At 35.1% G+C, this 23732-nt stretch overlaps 2 protein-coding genes across 2 annotated transcripts; both read right to left on the reverse strand.

The window, feature by feature from the left end:
• Positions 1-14370: 14370 nt before the first annotated feature.
• LOC130164855 (uncharacterized) lies at positions 14371-15695 on the reverse strand. Its single transcript, XM_056369844.1, has 5 exons — positions 15650-15695; positions 15174-15475; positions 14904-15024; positions 14760-14849; positions 14371-14420 (listed from the first exon to the last, which is right to left on the reverse strand). Exons 1-5 carry the CDS (start codon positions 15693-15695, stop codon positions 14371-14373), a joined length of 609 nt encoding a protein of 202 aa, XP_056225819.1.
• Positions 15696-19567: 3872 nt separating this feature from the next.
• Positions 19568-22040, reverse strand: LOC130164655 (uncharacterized). The gene is made up of 6 exons (XM_056369533.1): positions 21791-22040; positions 21271-21612; positions 21084-21125; positions 20887-20988; positions 20724-20758; positions 19568-20504 (listed from the first exon to the last, which is right to left on the reverse strand). Exons 1-6 carry the CDS (start codon positions 21834-21836, stop codon positions 20379-20381), a joined length of 693 nt encoding a protein of 230 aa, XP_056225508.1. The 5' UTR covers positions 21837-22040; the 3' UTR covers positions 19568-20378.
• Positions 22041-23732: the final 1692 nt, after the last annotated feature.

Below are 23732 nucleotides of genomic sequence, written 5' to 3' on the forward strand. Positions count from 1 at the left end.
GCAAAAAACATCATAGTATAGTCAGGCACAAAACGTCACAGTATAGTAAGGCATAAAAATGCCAAAAAAAACATATTATAGTAGAGCATAAAATTTCAAAAAATGTCATAGTATATTAAGGCATAAAAATGGCAAAAAACATCATAGTATAGTCAGGCACAAAACGTCACAGTATAGTAAGGCATAAAAATGCCAAAAAAAGTCATATTATAGTAGAGCATAAAAATGTAAAAAAACGTCATAGTATTGTATGGCATAAAATTTCAAAAAACGTCATAGTATAATAAGGCATAAAAATGGCAAAAAACGTCATAGTATAGTCAGGCACAAAACGTCACAGTATAGTAAGGCATAAAAATGCCAAAAAAATACATATTATAGTAGATCATAAAAATGGCAAAAAACGTCATAGTATAGTATGGCATAAAATTTCAAAAAACGTCATAGTATAATAAGGCATAAAAATGGCAAAAAACGTCATAGTATAGTCAGGCACAAAACGTCACAGTATAGTAAGGCATAAAAATGCCAAAAAAATATATATTATAGTAGAGCACAAAAATGGAAAAAAAAGTCATAGTATAGTATGGCATAAAATTTCAAAAAACGTCATAGTATAATAAGGCATAAAAATGGCAAAAAACATCATAGTATAGTATGGCACAAAACGTCACAGTATAGTAAGGTACAAAAATGGCAAAAAACATCATAGTATAGTCAGGCACAAAACGTCACAGTATAGTAAGGCATAAAAATGCCAAAAAAATACATATTATAGTAGAGCATAAAAATGGTAAAAAACATCATAGTATAGTCAGGCACAAAACGTCACGGTATAGTAAGGCATAAAAATGCCAAAAAAATACATATTTATAGTATAGCAATGTATTAAGGATATTTTAGTATACTAATCCATGAGATATCACAAAAGATTGTCCATTAGGTATAAAATGTCATGAAAACGTCATAGTAGAGTATGGCATAAAATTTCAAAAAAATACATATCATAGTAGAGCATAAAAATGGCAAAAAACGTCATAGTATAGTCAGGCACAAAACGTCACAGTATAGTAAGGCATAAAAATGCCAAAAAAAGTCATATTCTAGTAGAGCATAAAAATGGCAAAAAACATCATAGTATAGTCAGGCACAAAACGTCACAGTATGATAAGGCATAAAAATGCCAAAAAAATACATATTATAGTAGAGCATAAAAATGGTAAAAAGCGTCATAGTATAGTATGGCATAAAATTTCAAAAAACGTCATAGTATAGTCAGGCACAAAACGTCACAGTATAGTAAGGCAAAAAAATGCCAAAAAAAGTCATATTATAGTAGAGCATAAAAATGTAAAAAAACGTCATAGTACTGTATGGCATAAAATTTCAAAAAAACATCATAGTATAATAAGGCATAAAAATGGCAAAAAACGTCATAGTATAGTCAGGCACAAAACGTCACAGTATAGTAAGGCATAAAAATGCCAAAAAAATACATATTATAGTAGAGCATAAAAATGGCAGAAAACGTCATAGTATAGTATGGCATAAAATTTCAAAAAACGTCATAGTATAATAAGGCATAAAAATGGCAAAAAACGTCATAGTATAGTCAGGCACAAAACGTCACAGTATAGTAAGGCAAAAAAATGCCAAAAAAATACATATTATAGTAGAGCATAAAAATGGCAGAAAACGTCATAGTATAGTATGGCATAAAATTTCAAAAAACGTCATAGTATAATAAGGCATAAAAATGGCAAAAAACGTCATAGTATAGTCAGGCACAAAACGTCACAGTATAGTAAGGCATAAAAATGCCAAAAAAATACATATTATAGTAGAGCATAAAAATGGCAAAAAACGTCATAGTATAGTATGGCATAAAATTTCAAAAAACGTCATAGTATAATAAGGCATAAAAATGGCAAAAAACATCATAGTATAGTCAGGCACAAAACGTCACAGTATAGTAAGGCAAAAAAATGCCAAAAAAAACCATATTATAGTAGAGCATAAAAAGTCATAGTATAGTATGGCATAAAATTTCAAAAAACGTCATAGTATAATAAGGCATAAAAATGGCAAAAAACGTCATAGTATAGTCAGGCACAAAACGTCACACTATAGTAAGGCAAAAAAATGGCAAAAAACGTCATAGTATAGTATGGCATAAAATTTCAAAAAACGTCATAGTATAGTAAGGCATAAAAATGCCAAAAAGCATCATTGGACAGTAAAGCCTCAAAACAGGGATTGAACGCATGACCTTGTTAGTGTTAGGCAGTAGTCCTGACCATTGTACCACAATACTTCTACATCACAAGCTCATAGTATAGCAAGGTATTAAGGATATTTTAGCATACTAATCCATGATATATCACAAAAGATTGTCCATTAGGCATAAAATGTCATGAAAACATAATTGTATAGTAAGACATATAAATATCAAAAAACATTATTGTATAGGATGGCGCAAAAATGTCACAGTATATAAAAGCCTGAAACCAGGGTTTGAACCCTTGCCCTTCTCAGTGTGAGGGAATAGTCCTAACCATTCTACCACCATGCTGCTGCAGTATGAACGCCTTGTATAGAAAGGTATATAAAATATCAGTATACTACTCCGTGACATATCATAAAAAATCATAGTATTGAGAGGGATAAAATATTATAGTATAGTAAGGCATAAAAATGGAAAAACAATTCATCGTATACTGTGGTGTGAAAATATCAAAAAGCATCATAAGAGAGTAAAGCCCCAAAATAGCGTTTGAACCCATGACCTTCTCATTGTGAAGCAACAATCCTAACCATTGTACCAGCATGCTGCTGCATCACAACTTAATGGTATTGCAAGATATTAAGAATATCTTAGCATACTAATCCATGATATATAATAAAAGGTTATTGTCCATCAGGCATAGAATGTCATGAAAACATCATTGTATAGTAAGGCATAAAAATGTCAAAAAACATCATAGTTTAGGATGGCGCAAAAATGTCACAGCATATGAAAGCTTAAAAACAGGGTTTGAACCCTTGCCCTTCTCAGTGTGAGGCTATAGTCCTAACCATCGTACCACCATGCTGTTGGATCACTAACTCATTGTATAGCAAGGTATATAAAATATCAGTATACTACTCTGTGAAATATCATAAAACGTCATAGTATTGTAAGGCACAAAACGTCAAAGTATAGTAAGGCATAAAATTTCAAAAAATGTCATAGTATACTAAGGCATAAAAATGACAAAAAAAACGTCATAGTATAGTCAGGCACAAAACGTCACAGTATAGTAAGGCATAAAAATGTAAAAAAACGTCATAGTATTGTATGGCATAAAATTTCCAAAAACATCATAGTATAATAAGGAATAAAAATGGCAAAAAACGTCATAGTATAGTATGGCATAAAATATCAAAAAACGTCATAGTATAATAAGGCATAAAAATGCAAAAAACGTCATAGTATAGTCAGGCACAAAACGTCACAGTATAGTAAGGCATAAAAATGTAAAAAAACGTCATAGTATTGTATGGCATAAAATTTCCAAAAACATCATAGTATAATAAGGAATAAAAATGGCAAAAAACGTCATAGTATAGTCAGGCACAAAACGTCACAGTATAGTAAGGCAAAAAAATGCCAAAAAAATACATATTATAGTAGAGCATAAAAAGTCATAGTATAGTATGGCATTAAATTTCAAAAAACGTCATAGTATAATAAGGCATAAAAATGGCAAAAAACGTCATAGTATAGTCAGGCACAAAACGTCACAGTATAGTAAGGCAAAAAAATGGCAAAAAACGTCATAGTATAGTATGGCATAAAATTTCAAAAAATGTCATAGTATAGAATGGCATAAAATTTCAAAAAATGTCATAGTATATTAAGGCATAAAAATGGCAAAAAACATCATAGTATAGTCAGGCACAAAACGTCACAGTATAGTAAGGCATAAAAATGCAAAAAAAAGTCATATTATAGTAGAGCATAAAAATGGCAGAAAACGTCATAGTATAGTATGGCATAAAATTTCAAAAAACGTCATAGTATAATAAGGCATAAAAATGGCAAAAAACGTCATAGTATAGTCAGGCACAAAACGTCACAGTATAGTAAGGCATAAAAATGCCAAAAAAAGTCATATTATAGTAGAGCATAAAAATGTAAAAAAACGTCATAGTATTGTATGGCATAAAATTTCAAAAAAACATCATAGTATAATAAGGCATAAAAATGTCAAAAAACGTCATAGTATAGTCAGGCACAAAACGTCACAGTATAGTAAGGCATAAAAATGCCAAAAAAATACATATTATAGTAGAGCATAAAAATGGCAGAAAACGTCATAGAATTGTATGGCATAAAATTTCAAAAAAACATCATAGTATAATAAGGCATAAAAATGTCAAAAAACGTCATAGTATAGTCAGGCACAAAACATCACAGTATAGTAAGGCATAAAAATGCCAAAAGAATACATATTATAGTAGAGCATAAAAATGGCAAAAAACGTCATAGTATAGTCAGGCACAAAACGTCACAGTATAGTAAGGCAAAAAAATGCCAAAAAAATACATATTATAGTAGAGCATAAAAATGGCAGAAAACGTCATAGTATTGTATGGCATAAAATTTCAAAAAAACATCATAGTATAATAAGGCATAAAAATGGCAAAAAACGTCATAGTATAGTATGGCATAAAATTTCAAAAAACGTCATAGTATAATAAGGCATAAAAATGGCAAAAAATGTCATAGTATAGTCAGGCACAAAACGTCACAGTATAGTAAGGCAAAAAAATGCCAAAAAAATACATATTATAGTAGAGCATAAAAATGGCAGAAAACGTCATAGTATAGTATGGCATAAAATTTCAAAAAAACATCATAGTATAATAAGGCATAAAAATGGCAAAAAACGTCATAGTATAGTCAGGCACAAAACGTCACAGTATAGTAAGGCATAAAAATGCCAAAAAAATACATATTATAGTAGAGCATAAAAATGGCAAAAAACGTCATAGTATAGTATGGCATAAAATTTCAAAAAACGTCATATTATAATAAGGCATAAAAATGGCAAAAAACGTCATAGTATAGTCAGGCACAAAACGTCACAGTATAGTAAGGCATAAAAATGCCAAAAAAAGTCATATTATAGTAGAGCATAAAAATGTAAAAAAACGTCATAGTATTGTATGGCATAAAATTTCAAAAAAACATCATAGTATAATAAGGCATAAAAATGTCAAAAAACGTCATAGTATAGTCAGGCACAAAACGTCACAGTATAGTAAGGCATAAAAATGCCAAAAGAATACATATTATAGTAGAGCATAAAAATGGCAAAAAACGTCATAGTATAGTATGGCATAAAATTTCAAAAAACGTCATAGTATAATAAGGCATAAAAATGGCAAAAAACGTCATAGTATAGTCAGGCACAAAACGTCACAGTATAGTAAGGCATAAAAATGCCAAAAAAATACATATTATAGTAGAGCACAAAAATGGCAGAAAACGTCATAGTATTGTATGGCATAAAATTTCAAAAAAACATCATAGTATAATAAGGCATAAAAATGGCAAAAAAACGTCATAGTATAGTATGGCATAAAATTTCAAAAAACGTCATAGTATAATAAGGCATAAAAATGGCAAAAAATGTCATAGTATAGTCAGGCACAAAACGTCACAGTATAGTAAGGCAAAAAAATGCCAAAAAAATACATATTATAGTAGAGCATGAAAATGGCAGAAAACGTCATAGTATAGTATGGCATAAAATTTAAAAAAACATCATAGTATAATAAGGCATAAAAATGGCAAAAAACGTCATAGTATAGTCAGGCACAAAACGTCACAGTATAGTAAGGCATAAAAATGCCAAAAAAATACATATTATAGTAGAGCATAAAAATGGTACAAAACGTCACAGTATAGTAAGGCATAAAAATGCAAAAAAAAGGCATATTCTAGTAGAGCATAAAAATGGCAAAAAACATCATAGTATAGTCAGGCAAAAAACGTCACAGTATAGTAAGGCATAAAAATGCCAAGAAAATACATATTTTGGTAGAGCATAAAAATGGCAAAAAACGTCATAGTATAGTATGGCATAAAATTTCAAAAAACGTCATAGTATAATAAGGCATAAAAATGGCAAAAAACGTCATAGTATAGTCAGACACAAAACGTCACAGTATAGTAAGGCATAAAAATGCAAAAAAAATACATATTATAGTAGAGCATAAAAATGGCAGAAAACGTCATAGTATTGTATGGCATAAAATTTCAAAAAAACATCATAGTATAATAAGGCATAAAAATGGCAAAAAACGTCATAGTATAGTATGGCATAAAATTTCAAAAAACGTCATAGTATAATAAGGCATAAAAATGGCAAAAAACGTCATAGTATAGTCAGGCACAAAACGTCACAGTATAGTAAGGCAAAAAAATGCCAAAAAAATACATATTATAGTAGAGCATAAAAAGTCATAGTATAGTATGGCATAAAATTTCAAAAAACGTCATAGTATAATAAGGCATAAAAATGGCAAAAAACGTCATAGTATAGTCAGGCACAAAACGTCACACTATAGTAAGGCAAAAAAATGGCAAAAAACGTCATAGTATAGTATGGCATAAAATTTCAAAAAACGTCATAGTATAGTAAGGCATAAAATTTCAAAAAATGTCATAGTATAGTAAGGCATAAAAATGCCAAAAAGCATCATTGGACAGTAAAGCCCCAAAACAGGGATTGAACGCATGACCTTGTTAGTGTTAGGCAGTAGTCCTGACCATTGTACCACAATACTTCTACATCACAAGCTCATAGTATAGCAAGGTATTAAGGATATTTTAGCATACTAATCCATGATATATCACAAAAGATTGTCCATTAGGCATAAAATGTCATGAAAACATAATTGTATAGTAAGACATATAAACATCAAAAAACATTATTGTATAGGATGGCGCAAAAATGTCACAGTATATAAAAGCCTGAAACCAGGGTTTGAACCCTTGCCCTTCTCAGTGTGAGGGAATAGTCCTAACCATTCTACCACCATGCTGCTGCATTATGAACGCCTTGTATAGAAAGGTATATAAAATATCAGTATACTACTCCGTGACATATCATAAAAAATCATAGTATTGAGAGGGATAAAATATTATAGTATAGTAAGGCATAAAAATGGAAAAACAATTCATCGTATACTGTGGTGTGAAAATATCAAAAAGCATCATAAGAGAGTAAAGCCCCAAAATAGGGTTTGAACCCATGACCTTCTCATTGTGAAGCAACAATCCTAACCATTGTACCAGCATGCTGCTACATCACAACTTAATGGTATTGCAAGATATTAAGAATATCTTAGCATACTAATCCATGATATATAATAAAAGGTTATTGTCCATCAGGCATAGAATGTCATGAAAACATCATTGTATAGTAAGGCATAAAATGTCAAAAAACATCATAGTTTAGGATGGCGCAAAAATGTCACAGCATATGAAAGCCTAAAAACAGGGTTTGAACCCTTGCCCTTCTCAGTGTGAGGCTATAGTCCTAACCATCGTACCACCATGCTGTTGGATCACTAACTCATTGTATAGCAAGGTATATAAAATATCAGTATACTACTCTGTGAAATATCATAAAACGTCATAGTATTGTAAGGCACAAAACGTCAAAGTATAGTAAGGCATAAAATTTCAAAAAATGTCATAGTATACTAAGGCATAAAAATGACAAAAAAAACGTCATAGTATAGTCAGGCACAAAACGTCACAGTATAGTAAGGCATAAAAATGTAAAAAAACGTCATAGTATTGTATGGCATAAAATTTCCAAAAAACATCATAGTATAATAAGGAATAAAAATGGCAAAAAACGTCATAGTATAGTATGGCATAAAATATCAAAAAACGTCATAGTATAATAAGGCATAAAAATGGCAAAAAACGTCATAGTATAGTCAGGCACAAAACGTCACAGTATAGTAAGGCATAAAAATGTAAAAAAACGTCATAGTATTGTATGGCATAAAATTTCCAAAAACATCATAGTATAATAAGGAATAAAAATGGCAAAAAACATCATAGTATAGTCAGGCACAAAACGTCACAGTATAGTAAGGCAAAAAAATGCCAAAAAAATACATATTATAGTAGAGCATAAAAAGTCATAGTATAGTATGGCATTAAATTTCAAAAAACGTCATAGTATAATAAGGCATAAAAATGGCAAAAAACGTCATAGTATAGTCAGGCACAAAACGTCACAGTATAGTAAGGCAAAAAAATGGCAAAAAACGTCATAGTATAGTATGGCATAAAATTTCCAAAAACATCATAGTATAATAAGGAATAAAAATGGCAAAAAACGTCATAGTATAGTCAGGCACAAAACGTCACAGTATAGTAAGGCAAAAAAATGCCAAAAAAATACATATTATAGTAGAGCATAAAAAGTCATAGTATAGTATGGCATTAAATTTCAAAAAACGTCATAGTATAATAAGGCATAAAAATGGCAAAAAACGTCATAGTATAGTCAGGCACAAAACGTCACAGTATAGTAAGGCAAAAAAATGCCAAAAAAATACATATTATAGTAGAGCATAAAAAGTCATAGTATAGTATGGCATTAATTTCAAAAAACGTCATAGTATAATAAGGCATAAAAATGGCAAAAAACGTCATAGTATAGTCAGGCACAAAACGTCACAGTATAGTAAGGCAAAAAAATGGCAAAAAACGTCATAGTATAGTATGGCATAAAATTTCAAAAAATGTCATAGTATAGTATGGCATAAAATTTCAAAAAATGTCATAGTATATTAAGGCATAAAAATGGCAAAAAACATCATAGTATAGTCAGGCACAAAACGTCACAGTATAGTAAGGCATAAAAATGCCAAAAAAAGTCATATTATAGTAGAGCATAAAAATGTAAAAAAACGTCATAGTATTGTATGGCATAAAATTTCAAAAAAACATCATAGTATAATAAGGCATAAAAATGTCAAAAAACGTCATAGTATAGTCAGGCACAAAACGTCACAGTATAGTAAGGCATAAAAATGCCAAAAAAATACATATTATAGTAGAGCATAAAAATGGCAGAAAACGTCATAGAATTGTATGGCATAAAATTTCAAAAAAACATCATAGTATAATAAGGCATAAAAATGTCAAAAAACGTCATAGTATAGTCAGGCACAAAACATCACAGTATAGTAAGGCATAAAAATGCCAAAAGAATACATATTATAGTAGAGCATAAAAATGGCAAAAAACGTCATAGTATAGTCAGGCACAAAACGTCACAGTATAGTAAGGCATAAAAATGCCAAAAAAAGTCATATTATAGTAGAGCATAAAAATGGCAGAAAACGTCATAGTATTGTATGGCATAAAATTTCAAAAAAACATCATAGTATAATAAGGCATAAAAATGGCAAAAAACGTCATAGTATAGTATGGCATAAAATTTCAAAAAACGTCATAGTATAATAAGGCATAAAAATGGCAAAAAATGTCATAGTATAGTCAGGCACAAAACGTCACAGTATAGTAAGGCAAAAAAATGCCAAAAAAATACATATTATAGTAGAGCATAAAAATGGCAGAAAACGTCATAGTATAGTATGGCATAAAATTTCAAAAAACGTCATAGTATAATAAGGCATAAAAATGGCAAAAAACGTCATAGTATAGTCAGGCACAAAACGTCACAGTATAGTAAGGCATAAAAATGCCAAAAAAATACATATTATAGTAGAGCATAAAAATGGCAAAAAACGTCATAGTATAGTATGGCATAAAATTTCAAAAAACGTCATATTATAATAAGGCATAAAAATGGCAAAAAACGTCATAGTATAGTCAGGCACAAAACGTCACAGTATAGTAAGGCATAAAAATGCCAAAAAAAGTCATATTATAGTGGAGCATAAAAATGTAAAAAAACGTCATAGTATTGTATGGCATAAAATTTCAAAAAAACATCATAGTATAATAAGGCATAAAAATGTCAAAAAACGTCATAGTATAGTCAGGCACAAAACGTCACAGTATAGTAAGGCATAAAAATGCCAAAAGAATACATATTATAGTAGAGCATAAAAATGGCAAAAAACATCATAGTATAGTATGGCATAAAATTTCAAAAAACGTCATAGTATAATAAGGCATAAAAATGGCAAAAAACGTCATAGTATAGTCAGGCACAAAAAGTCACAGTATAGTAAGGCAAAAAAATGGCAAAAAACGTCATAGTATAGTATGGCATAAAATTTCAAAAAAACGTCATAGTATAGTATGGCATAAAATTTCAAAAAATGTCATAGTATAATAAGTCATAAAAATGGCAAAAAAACATCATAGTATAGTATGGCATAAAACGTCACAGTATACTTCGGCATAAAAATGCCCAAAAACTTCATTGTGTACTATTGCGTGAAAATGTCAAAAAACGTCATAGTATAATATGCCATAAAATTTCAAAAAACGTCATAGTATAGTGAGGCATAAAAATGCCAAAAAGCATCATAGGACAGTAAAGCCCCAAAACAGGGATTGAACCCATGACCTTGTTAGTGTTAGGCAGTAGTCCTGACCATTGTACCACAATACTTCTACATCACAAGCTCATAGTATAGCAAGGTATTAAGGATATTTTAGCATACTAATCCATGATATATCACAAAAGATTGTCCATTAGGCATAAAATGTCATGAAAAAATCAAAGTATAGTAATGCATATACTATGACATTTTTTGAAATTTTATGCCATACTATACTATGACGTTTTTTGCCATTTTTATGCCTTATTATACTATGACGTTTTTTGAAATTTTATACTATACTATGACGTTTTTCCATCCATACCCTCAGCTGTAACACAGCCAAAAGGTACGCACACGGGTCAGGAGCTGCCGTTGCCATGGCAATGTGAAAATCTGCCCAGAATTTGGTTTCTACATGGCTTCAAACAACTGCAAATTTTGAGAAAACCGTTACTTCTTTTCATAAACCGAAAAGACCGTGCCAGACACTGAAGCCAGAAGTTTTTACAGTCTCTATTTTATTCAGATATTCCTTATAATGAGTGCGTAAGCTCAGTGCGAACACAGAGTGAGATTCTTTTGAAAAAAAAAGACGATTACATTAGGTGTCAATGAGAGTGAGACAGGTATTGCTGCCGGACTCGGCACCCCCGTTTAAATTTTGTGCAGACCCTGCCTTTCAAAGTTACATTTTATGAATCCCAACAACTATGTCTACATTTTAAGAAAGAATTATTTGTCTCCTTTTTACGGTTTGGCCGCGAGCTCGAGTTAAAAATAAAAATAAAGGTTATTTTTTACTGCTTCACGCACTCTAGCCAACTGACGCTTTCACTCTTACTTTGAAGAAAAAGTTATTTGCACTCCTCCTTTGAGTGCTCACAGTGTGAAAAGTTTACATGTTATGTAAAAACAGTTCCTGTCTTTTTGAGAGAGCAGAAGTTTTCCTCCGTTTTATAGTTTGAATCACATTTCTACGTGCAGGTATGAGAGAGCTGGGTGACTCAGAAAAAAGGTGCAATTTTGTAGAAAAAGGTGGGTTTCTAAAGAAAATTCCAATGCATTTCTAATGCATTATTTATTCCTAGTTTTTTGGGAATAACTTTGGGAAAAATTGGAATTTTAACACCAAAAGTCATAGCACCCCTTTCGGGATCAAGACGCACGTTTTGATGTATATATTACCGGGGTTTTCTCAAAGCTGCGGGACAAGTTACACGCCGAAATTTGGCGGAAGAATAATAAACCCGAAACAGAATATTAATAGATGCCTCGGAGCTGAGCACCCGTGGCATTAACAAGAGTTTTATCTCTGAGTGTATAATGTAACAGTTACTGGAATAAAGCAACAGCAACAATTCATTCAGCTCTAATGTGGATGGTTAAACTCTGGTGGGTCAGAGTCACCATAGATCTAAATGTAATAGAGTAATTGAGTGTCAGTACTCACTGATGCTGCAGAGAAGTAAAGCTGTTATCAAGGTGAAGGTCTTCATGGTGTGTACGACTGCAGCGCTGCAATGTCTCTAACTGAACTGTGTAGTGAGGGTGATAACAATATAAAGAGGTGGGCTGTTCTTCTTTTTGATCAAAGAAAACTTGGCTCATGCTGACATGCCCCGAAATGCAGAAGTTGATCAGAATCTTAGTCTCAAGTTTTTCTTTAGAGCATGTTATTGACAATCCTTTTATATTTTAGTTGCTATTATGTCCAAATGAAATATTAAAACAGAGGCAGAGAGGCAGCCTGATCCAACAAGAGATTCAGATGTTTTACAGTAACATGAAGGTGAACAATACGTCTTAATGGGTCAGTTGCAGTGCAGGTGACAGCAAGAGTAATTCAGTTCCAGTATCTACTGAGGCTGCAGAGAATGAAAGCTGCTACAAAGGTAAAGTTCTTTATTGTGTGTTTTAACTGCGGCTCTGAAATGTTTATAACTGAAGTATTCTCCAAGGAGGCTGCTCTTTACATATAGAGGCCAGGTACTTAACCTGCTGTCTCAAACTCACCACATTCAGGCTCAAAGTCTGGAGGAAGGTGGGACAAAGCAAAGCTCAGTAATGTTTTAACTTAAGTCTAGAAATGAACAAATGAATATCAAATGTGATATTCACATTCACAACAGAAGATTTGCCTTTTTTCTTCTTTTTGCCTTTGTTCATATTAGTCATTGAAATGCTGCTTCAGGCAAGTGTTTGAAGTCTGACCTTTGTCAACAGGAGCAGTGGCACTCAGCACAACTCAAAAATCATATTTGTTGATGAATTTTGAACAAGTGTTGTTTCTCTTTGGACACATGGCGACCTTTGTTAGGTGTGGTTCTGGTGCAGAGAGCTGGTGGCCAAGCTTCCTCTGGTTGACACCTCACTAATGATACAGATACAGATACGCGACTGACACAGTCAGTGCTGTTTGTTAGTGCAGTGAATTGACTGGCAGCTATATGACTACACATACGCATCCAAAGATATCACAGAGGGAAGTCAGTGTTCACTGCTCCCTCTCTGATTCTACCACTAGAAAGCTTTGACTTCACAGGCCTCATGGTTTTCTCCTCAGTTGTGCTCACACACACCTTTCTGTCTCTTCCTGTCAAACAAGTGATGTGAGACAGAGACAGACATCCAGTCTGAAACAAACAGCACACACAACACCACATTTAGTTGTTTTAACAACTAAACAACATGAACTACTGCTTTTAATAAAAGTCAGCAAGAATGTAATGAATAAATTTCATTTAGAGCTGGTTGAACACACACTACTACAATTAGCAGTGAAGTCAAGATTAATTCAGCTGCAGAACTTACTGAGGCTGCAGAGAATGAAACGTGTTATCAAGGTAAATGTAAATTTCAATATTGTATGACTGAAGCTCTGCAGTGTCTGAGGCCAGGAAGGGTGCGTTACCAACGTAAAGAGGAGGGTGCTCTTATTTTTCTTCCTTTAACTGAGCACATAAACACTTCCAGGAAAACAAGATTTGATGCAAACGTTTATCCTCAACTAGTACAAGTTAAGAAGTGTGTGTGTGTGTTGTGTGTGTGTGTGTGTGTGTGTGTGTGTGTGTGTCGGTGGCTTTACTTCAAGTTGAAGTTCAGATTCGTCAGTGATACAGAAAGTACTCTGTCGCCACCGTGGCAAAAACAGTGACGAGTTGCTCATACAATATATTCACTGAAAATTTTAACCAAATTTTATTCTTAATTCAAACATTCAGCACGTTGTTATACACACCCTCAGTTAAAACATACTGTTACTATATTGATGCAGAATGTTCTTCAGTCCAGAGAGATACAGGTGAGGCTATTCCACATGTCAGCAGAAGAGAGGCAGACTTCATTCATTGTGTTTTCAGGTTTTAATTTTCAGGCCTCATGATTCCCCCTCTGTGCTCAGACCACACTGTGCTGTCTCTTCCTGTCAAACAAGTCATGTGTTTCTCACTCCCTCCTCCTCTGCTGCAACACCAGCCATATTCTTTTAGACATGAGACGGTCTTCATGGCACCTTCACTGTAAAATGAATACTTCTGGACAAGAGTAATAGTGACCCCTCCCCCTCCACTAGCCTCATCCAAACAGCAGGTTAATGAGTCTATCTGGTGGCAGCGTACACAACATTTGGCTCCAGCTCTCTTCTTCTTCTTGCTGCTGGACCAAAATCCACTGTTGCGTAGTTCAAGTCACCAGAGTGCAGATTCTGTAAATGTAGTGAGTATTTATACTAAGTGATGATGTGACATGTTAAATCATGTGTATTAAAGTCAATGTTTAAACTGGGTTCACCTCTCTCCGTTGTGGGTCTTTTTCTTCATCCTCACCTTAATGACAGAGATAAGACATCTGGTCATATGAGTCACGTTCAGTGTAAAATCTTTTTAGATTAGATTAGATTAACTTTATTTATCCCACAACTGGGAAATTCATTTGAGTAGCACTTTGTGATTCTGTGCCTTCATAAAGAGTTTAAAGGTCAAAGGTCAATGTTTTCAATTATCTCTATATCTGCTTGATGGTTTGGCACAAATACCTGCAAAACGAATGACTTCTGTACTTCCATCCAGTACTCAGGGGAGATTCAGTTAAATGTCATTTCTCAAATGCTACAAGATGTGAAAAATATTCTCAAATAAAAAAGATACAGAAGCGTAAGAAAATACCTTTCTGAAGTTTCCTGATTTTAACAACCAGACCAATGATGACCATTACAAGGAAAACAGTCAGACCGCCCAGGATCAGACTCGTCAGCTCTGGTTTTTCATCAGACGTTTCTAAAACAAAACTCATGAAGTCAGACTATAAACTTTCCATTTGGTGGCTTGAAACCAGGCTAACAATCTGCACAATGAGAGAAATCTTACTCTGAGACTTGCTGTCCACGTCATCATCAGATCGATCACTGCCTTTTAAGGAAATAAACGTAACCTTGATCTTATTTTGACAGATCTGCATTAAAATCACATTTTGATGTCTAAAAAGCCACTTTTTTGCCCAGGTATACAACTGTAAACGTATGTTTGCATTGTTAGAAGATGATTTACAGTAATCTTACCTTGAACATGTAAATCTATTACACTGAAAATGGGACGTCCACTTGTGTAAAATCCACAGAAATACAGTCCAGAGTCTGATAAATCCACTTGTTTGATTTTGAGAAAGACAGTGGAGATGTTGGAGCTCATTTCAAATTTTCTACTTTGATATCCATCGCAGTATTCAATCTTTGATCCAGACCTGATCAGAACAGAGATACAGCTGACATTGGTTTTGTTGACCAGTCTGAGCCAGAATGTCAGAGAGTTATAACTGGAAAGATTGGAGCAGTGCAGTGTGACGTCTCCAGTCTGAGACTGAGACATTGAGACAGAGATCCAGTCTGAAACAAACAGCAGACACAACAAGAGTTTTATTTCTGAGTGTATAATGTAACAGTTACTGGAATAAAGCAACAGCAACAATTCATTCAGCTCTAATGTGGATGGTTAAACTCTGGTGGGTCAGAGTCACCATAGATCTAAATGTAATTGAGTAATTCAGTGTCAGTACTCACTGAAGCTGCAGAGAAGTAAAGCTGTTATCAAGGTGAAGGTCTTCATGGTGTGTACGACTGCAGCGCTGCAATGTCTCTAACTGAACTGTGTAGTGAGGGTGATGTCAGTATAAAAGAGGAGTGGGTGGTTTTCTTTTGTTTGCGCTTTACCAGGTGAGCCACCGAGACGTCCCTACTATGAAATTTTTAGCTTTACCATATTATGACATTTTCATGCCTCATTATACTATGACTTTTTTTTTATTGCTATGACAATATTTTATTTTTTGTACCTCACCATAGTATGAACTTTTATGCCTTACTATACCATGACTTTTTTTTGCCTATGATATTTTTATATCTTACTATACTATGACTTTTTTTGCCTTACTATACGATGACATTTTATGCCTCACCATATTAAGACATTTTCATGGCTTACTATGATAGGTTAAGGTTATGGTTTCAAACGGGAGGGGCCAGTGTATGTGGAGTCTGTATGTTCTCCCTTTGCTTGCATGGGATTTGTTCAGGTATTCTGGCTTCCTCTTGCGATCCCAAGACAAGCACATGAGGTTAAGTGGCGACTCCAATGCTTAAGAATAATGTGACATTTTTATATTTACTATAGTATGACTTTTTTATGCCTTCCTATACTATGATTTTTTTTAGTCGTACTATGCATTTTATGCTATGACTATACTATGATGTCTTTTGATGTTTTTATGCCTTAAATTACTGTGGCATTTTTTTTTTACATTTTTATGCCTGACTATACTATGACTATTTCAACGTTACCATACTATGAAGTTTTTATGTCCAACCATACAATGTCCAACCATACAATGATGTTTTATGCCTTACAATAGTATGACATTTTTAGCCTTACAATATTGTGAAGTTTTTATGCCTTAGTATAGTATGACGTTTTTTTGACATTTTATACCTTACCATAATAACGTCTTAATGCTCAGTATACTATTTTGTTTTATAATGTTTTATGCAATATTATATTTATGCCTTATTATATTATGATGTTTTTTTGTCATTTTTACGACATACTACATCATGATTTTTTTAAATGTTTTTATGACTTACTATACTATAATATTTTTATACCTTATGATAGTATGAATTTTTTATGTCATACTTTACAAGGACTTTGTGATGGGGCATCACGGTAGTATAATGGTTAGAACTGTTGCCCATCTGAGAGAAGGTTATGGGTTTGAACACTGGGAAGGGCAGTTCTATATGGAGTCTGCATGTTTTTATGCCTTACTATGCTATGAAGTTTTTTGATGTTTAAGTGGTGATTATTTCTTACTATACTATGAAGTGTTTTGATGTTTTTATGCCGTACTACACTATGACTGTGATGTGGTGGCGCGGTAGTCTAATGGGTAGCACCGTTACTCCTCTAAAACAAGCTTATAGATTCGAACCCCGGGAAGGGCAGTTCTATGTGGAGTTTGCATTTTTTATGCCTTACTATAGTATGATGTTTTTTGACATTTTTATGCCTTAGTATAGTATGAGGTTTTTTTTTTACATTTCTTATGCCTTTGTATACTATTACGCTTACTTTGATGTATTTCATGCCCTACTATACTATGATGCTTTATGCCTTACTATACTATGAAGTTTATTGATGTTTTTATGTCTTAGTATAGTATTTTGCTTTTTGACATTTAATGCCTTACTATACTATGAATTTTTATGACTTATTATAATAAGACTTTTCATGCCCTACTATACTATAACATTTGCAAGCTTTTCTATACAACAACTTTGTGATGTGGTGGCACGATAGTGCGGTGGCACGAAATCCAGCCTCTGATGACCTAAATTACACAGCTCTAAGTTTGCAGGCCAAACCAAAAAGAAACTGCAGGCCTGCATAAGATGTTTTATAGGCTGCCATCAGAGAAAGTCTGGAAACTTCTGGAGCTGCAGCTCAGAGAGGAAGTGATGTCATTTTGTGCATCTTGTGCATTGGAAGAGTTACGTGTCAAAGGCATATTTGTGGCCATCCCTTTGTTCAAACATTTACTTTTGTTCTTGCTTCTTGCCAAACAGCAGTAATTTGTTGTGTTCTGAGTTTTAATTCTCATCAGTTTTTTTTTATTGTCTTCTGTCTGACAGACTCAGTCCAGCTCGCAATTGGTGTGTGATGGAGGCGGAGCCAGTGAAGACACTGACGGTTGTTCAAACTCTTCTATATTGAGAGTTAAATTAAGATGTGCAGCAGTGGAGGTGTGAGTGAGGGGGTCACATCACTTGTGTGACAGGAAGAGATACTGCAGTGTTTTGGTCTGCAGTGTGCAGTGTGGTGTGAGCACAGCTGATATGCGCTCATATGCAGTAGTGAGGATGCATAAGCATTGATGCCCTGCTTGTTATTTTCCATTGTGGTGATAAATGGTGCTAAAAGTGAAGTATGAACCACAGGAAGACAGGCCTTCAGCTGTCTGCATCACAACCACACACAAAAAGGGTATAATGTTTGTTCGTTTTTTTTGTTGAATCCTATTTCATAAAAAATTTCTTTTTTTTTTGTCAGTTTTCTTACTAGATCCAATCTCACCTATGTATCTTATCATGTGTTTTATGATGCCAACTGGGAAAAACAGGGAAATTGTTATGTCACATAACTGAAAAGCAATTAGAACTATTACAAATTGAGATTTGTATTGACCATGTTGTTTCCATTATATTTCACGCTGTATAGTGTGAAGACTTAGTGTGCTGTCACTGTCAAAGACGTGACATGTACCTCACAACTCCTCCCTCCCTGCACACTCTCCCTAAAGTAGAGGCCCAATCTATTGCTTGTGTTACACAGGAAACTAACGCAGTATTCATCGCCTCATATCAGATTTGATCAAACGAGGTTTGACTCAGACCATAACGGTGCTTTGCTTTCAAACAAGTGATGTGTAACTCACCCCTCCCTCCTCACAGAGACTTCAGTGTCCTGTTCTGACTCCTCCTCCATCAAACTTTGAACGAGTTATGTTTCCTCCTAAGATTACAATCAAAGACAAAATAAGCAACTATGAAGTTACCGAATGACTACTGTTCTTCACTTTGTATCTATTGCCACAAAGGGATGATTAACTATCTTAACTATCTCCTTTTACCTTCTGTTTGTGTATTTGATCAAATTGTTGATAGATAGATAGATAGATAGATAGATAGATAGATAGATAGATAGATAGATAGATAGATAGATAGATAGATAGATAGATAGATAGATAGATAGATACTTTATTTATAACATAGTGGAAATTCATGACATTCATTACACTAAAGCTACCAGGACAGAGAGACAGTTGGTGTGGGTGTTTTCAGCATACCACATAATTTTTTTCACTCGTCATCTGGACTACGAATGAATTCAGAGACCAGCATTAGAAACCTGATAGATTGAGAGTGTGACCTGAATCTCTGGATGGGTATGTTCATCTGCAAGTGTGAATGCAGGTGTTTATGTAGCCCGTGAAGCTAAAGGAGGTAGGTAAGTTTGTGTATAGTAGAGATGTATATAGCATAGCACTTTAAAAGCTGCAAATCATGTGATGTTTGTGGTCATGGCTGAAGTCTTCCTGTGGTGGACTTTATTTCTGACTCATACAGACAATGTTTGTCATCAAAGGCTGTTGGTTTATGGTATTTATTATCCACTGTCATTTATTTACTTCACAGGTACAGCGGGCCGATATTATTTAGTCAAGAAAAAGAGCTCAGATCACACTGTGCTGTCACTTCCTGTGGAGAGCCCCCCCCCCCACAGATCATTTTAGTCTCCCTATGAGTAAGTTTGACAGTCATCCTCTGTGGCTCCTCCTCAGACAAACATAAAATATGTCCTTGTTCCTCTCAGATTGGATGCAGACAATAAGACAGAGACGTTGACCATTAGCCAAAAGGGGCAAACTTTCAATTTATTTTGGGACTTCATTACAAAAAAATCTTTTTGCCACCACCCACACAGAACGACAAAATAGCAGATAAAAAAGACAAAACATCAGTAATACTCAAGGTTGCATGTTCAGCAGTGGTGTGCGGTCAGGGGGAAACAAGGCTAGCAGTGCTTGACCAGTTAAGGCTAAAATCACAATCAATCAATATTGGAAGTGGAAACAATATCAACACTGTCACAGAAAGGATCAGATTTGGCCTGTTTGTATTCATCTTGTAATTTACTGCCTTCTTGTGGCCTCAGTATGCTATTGTCTCTGGAAGCTAGGGTAACTATCGCCCGTTGCGCCTCTCATTTCTGTAATTTTTGTGGGTGTGTCCATGTCCCGTTGACAAGGGCTTGTCGAGCATAGATGGGTGCAGCTTCTTTGGACCTTTGCGCAATGAGGATAATTGGCCGACTAGCTATAGCTAGCTACAGACAAGTGTGCTGGTCAAGTTGCCCTTGACTCAGCTTCCAGCCTTCTCAGACGTGTGACTACTGTGACTTAAGTTGCAGAAGTTTGAGACAGGAAAATACAAGATTCTGCGCTGTCACTCAAGTATGTCATTGACAGTTAATAGTAAATAGTTTGAGGATTACCACACAAGTTTTTTCTCTATACTTTGCAGCGAGAGGCAGAAGAGAGACTTTCAGCACAGGAAAGACAGCAGCACATAATCATGAGACAGGAAAGGTTTCTTTCATGCATGTAGTAAACAGCTGAATTACGCATTGAGATGGTGGTTTCACCACACGCCACTGAGTTCCAGTTGCTTCCTGAGTCTATCTGGTGGCATCATAGACAACATGAGTTTCCACTTCTCTCTCAGATGCAGGTCTCCTGTTTCTCATTGTCTTTGAAAGGAGCCTCAGAGCTGCTGCAGATTTCAGGTCTTCAGAGCCCAGATTCTGTAAAACAGAGTATTTAGGGTCATGTACTGTTTTTCAGAAACCAGCACAGAATCAGTAAGGCCCATGCTTCCTAGAAGAAAAAATATTTTTTCAGGACATCTTAGCAAATAGTGTTTTAGTCGTTTTGTCTAAGCAGTTAAACATGCTGAAACAAAACACACATGATTATGGTTCATCATATTTTAGCGAGGGTTATTTTATTAAAAGATTCTTCACCTTGTTTTTTCCAGGACGCGGTTCTTCATTTGCTGCTAAATGACAAAATACAAAAAGTCTGATTAGTTTATTATCGCTGACTAGTTACAATGCCGTGGACGTGATTGTCACAACTTCACAAAACATACAACAAGATGTGTAACAAATGATATATTATCTTTACCTGTCCGAAGTTTAACAGCCAGAACAATGACGACTATAGTGAGGAAAACAGTCAGACCCCCCAGCACCACACTCATCAGGTTTGTCATTCCACCAGGTATTTCTACAATAAAGATGATAGATTCAGCTGTGGTGGATTTAGACATGGTTAACATTGAAATGATACACCCCATGGTAACAGAGAGAAAGGAACCTTACCTTCAGAGTTACAATCCTCTTCATAATCAGATTCATTATTACCTGTGAAAAAGCAAGATTCAATTGTTTGACATGTATTTGTTTTAAGTTTGTCTTTGTGCTGTTTTCACTTTACTGTGATAATAAATTTGAGATATAGTGTAAATACAATCAGACAATGACATGTCTGACTTAAATACAGTCTTACCTTGAACATTTAAATGTATTGCATCAGTGATGACTGTATGTTTGCCTTTGTAAAATCCACAGAAATACAGTCCAGAGTCAGATACATCCACTCTCTTGATCTTCAGAAAGACAGTAGAGATGTTGGAGCTCATTTCAAATCTATTTTGAAATCCATCACAGAATGAAGCTTCATTTTCAGACTCGTACATAGAGGAGATACAGCTGGCTTTGGTTCTGTTGACCAGTCTGAACCAGTCTGTCTGAGTTGGACTTCTGGAAATGTTGGAGCACAGCAGTGTGACGTCTTCACCAGACTGGACCTCCACAGTCTGAGACTGAGACACTGAGACAGAGATCCAGCCTGAAACAAACAGCAGACACAACAAGAGATTTACCTCTGAGTGTATAATGTAACAGTTACTGGAATGAAGCAACAGCAACAATTCATTCAGCTCTCAGTAACAAATTCAGATTGTGGTGGTTTACTGGCAAACATCAGTTTTTGCTGAAATTTAATGAGTTCATCATAAAGTACTTACTGATGCAGCAGAGAAATGAAGCTGTTGCCACGGTGAAGCTCCTCATTGTTGCGTTTGATCGGGTCACAGTACAAAGATCGTTTGAACCACTGAGCTCATATAAAGAGGTTTAGATGGGCGGAGTGTCTTTTGTTTTTCATCTCGCTCGTCACACTCACCAGCCAATATAACGCAATGTCTCGCATATACACTCTATTGTAGCTCCAGCAAATAATGTAAACTTTGAAAAAGGACCTAACTGGAAAGTTTGTGTCACAGTCCCCTCGTCCTGTTTGTCTCCCCTCCTGTTTGTCTCCCCTCCTGTTTGTCTCCCCTCCTGTTTGTCTCCCCTCCTGTTTGTCTCCCCTCCTGTTTGTCTCCCCTGTGTATGTGTGTGTCTGTGTGCTTCCCTTGCCATCAGGTGACAGCAGCTCACCACCACACCTGCAATCTATCACTCATCACCTGCAGTACATCTACCCCGGTCATCCATCCATTCGTCGCCAGATTGTTCAGCTCCTCACGGTGGTAGCAGCTCTCTCGGCTGCTCCGACTAGTTTAAGTGACTACAGAGTCATCTTGTCATTCAGTGAGCTCCTGGTGTTTTTGTCCAAACTGACTCATTGTGTTTCCTGTGACTCCTCAGGACTTCCAGATTCGTGGGCTCCTGAACCTGCCACACTCCAATGTGGCCGCACCGCACCGTCCACCTCCCTGGTCTCCACCTGTCCCTCGTGTTCCGGAGTGTGTTTCCTCACCTGCTTCAGGTCTCCAGTGTCCTCCATTAACCGTGCTTCGTGTTCTCACCAGACACCTGGATTCCCCGGAGCCCTCGGAGCCCTCTCCCCAATAAACTCCTTTGCACAGTTACTGCTGGTGTATTTTGTGTTCTGTGTCTGCTCTGGGGTCCAACTTCCTTTCTGCCAAAAACGTAACAGTTTGTTGCTAGGAGAGTCATCGTCTTATCGTATCTGCAGAATCATAAGAATCAACTGCTCAGTGACTCCTACAGTTTTATACAAGTATCCTCATCTAATAATAAGAGTCTGGTATGACTTATGGAATATGAGAAGAAAACAAACCCAGGGACCTTTAGCATCATATTATCATCACTGATGCTGCTTTCTATGGATGCATTAGGTTCACTCTAAAGGTGTTCAGTCAACCAAGCACCAGCTGTCATATAATATAGAGATTATTACGCTGGCATTTCATTCACTCTACATCCTTGATACTGTTGTTTTAAAACATCCAACAGCTTCATGGAGCTTTCTGGTTGATACTACACCAACCAACAGATTCAGTCACTTTTCTGTATCAATCTCAAGTTTTCCAGGCATGTTTTAAACCATGTAAAAATGCTGTTTTGTTTAACATGAATTTCCCCACATGAAAAGTGAAAAAAAAAGAAAACTGGGGTTGTAAGCTCATATACATTTACTTCCTTGTTGAGAAATTCTAGATCAGGTCTTGTGCCCCGCCCACCACCTGCTGGCTCCAGGTGGACAGGTGAAAGAGCAGAGAGTATCAAGATGTTTAGAGGAGGAAACATCGGAGAGACTCACGACTATTAGTTTTTCACAAACATTCATGGTCCCCAGAGGAGGAATCTTTTTCCTGCAGCACCAACATGAGTTTAAGTTTAAATTTTTATGACCCACAATGTTAGCACTAAGCTCAAACCATCACTGTCACAGAGTGACGAGCATGGCTGTAGACTCTGTAGACTGTAAGAGTATTTCATGAACACCTCTCACCATCAGACCTGATAGTTTAGAATATATTCAAAATGGAGAGCTGTGTCCTGTGGCAGAAATGAGGCCGTTACATCAGATGTCTTTATTCAATATTGAAAGCAGACGTTGATGTAGTGTGTGAAGGTTTGTCCGAAACAACAGGTTTGTTTTCACAGCTTCCTTTGATACTTTCCTTCAGAGCTTTGCCTTTAGAGGCCCTCGTGACT

The sequence above is a fragment of the Seriola aureovittata genome, chromosome 23 (genome assembly GCF_021018895.1).
Source record: "Seriola aureovittata isolate HTS-2021-v1 ecotype China chromosome 23, ASM2101889v1, whole genome shotgun sequence".
Lineage (NCBI taxonomy): Eukaryota > Metazoa > Chordata > Actinopteri > Carangiformes > Carangidae > Seriola > Seriola aureovittata.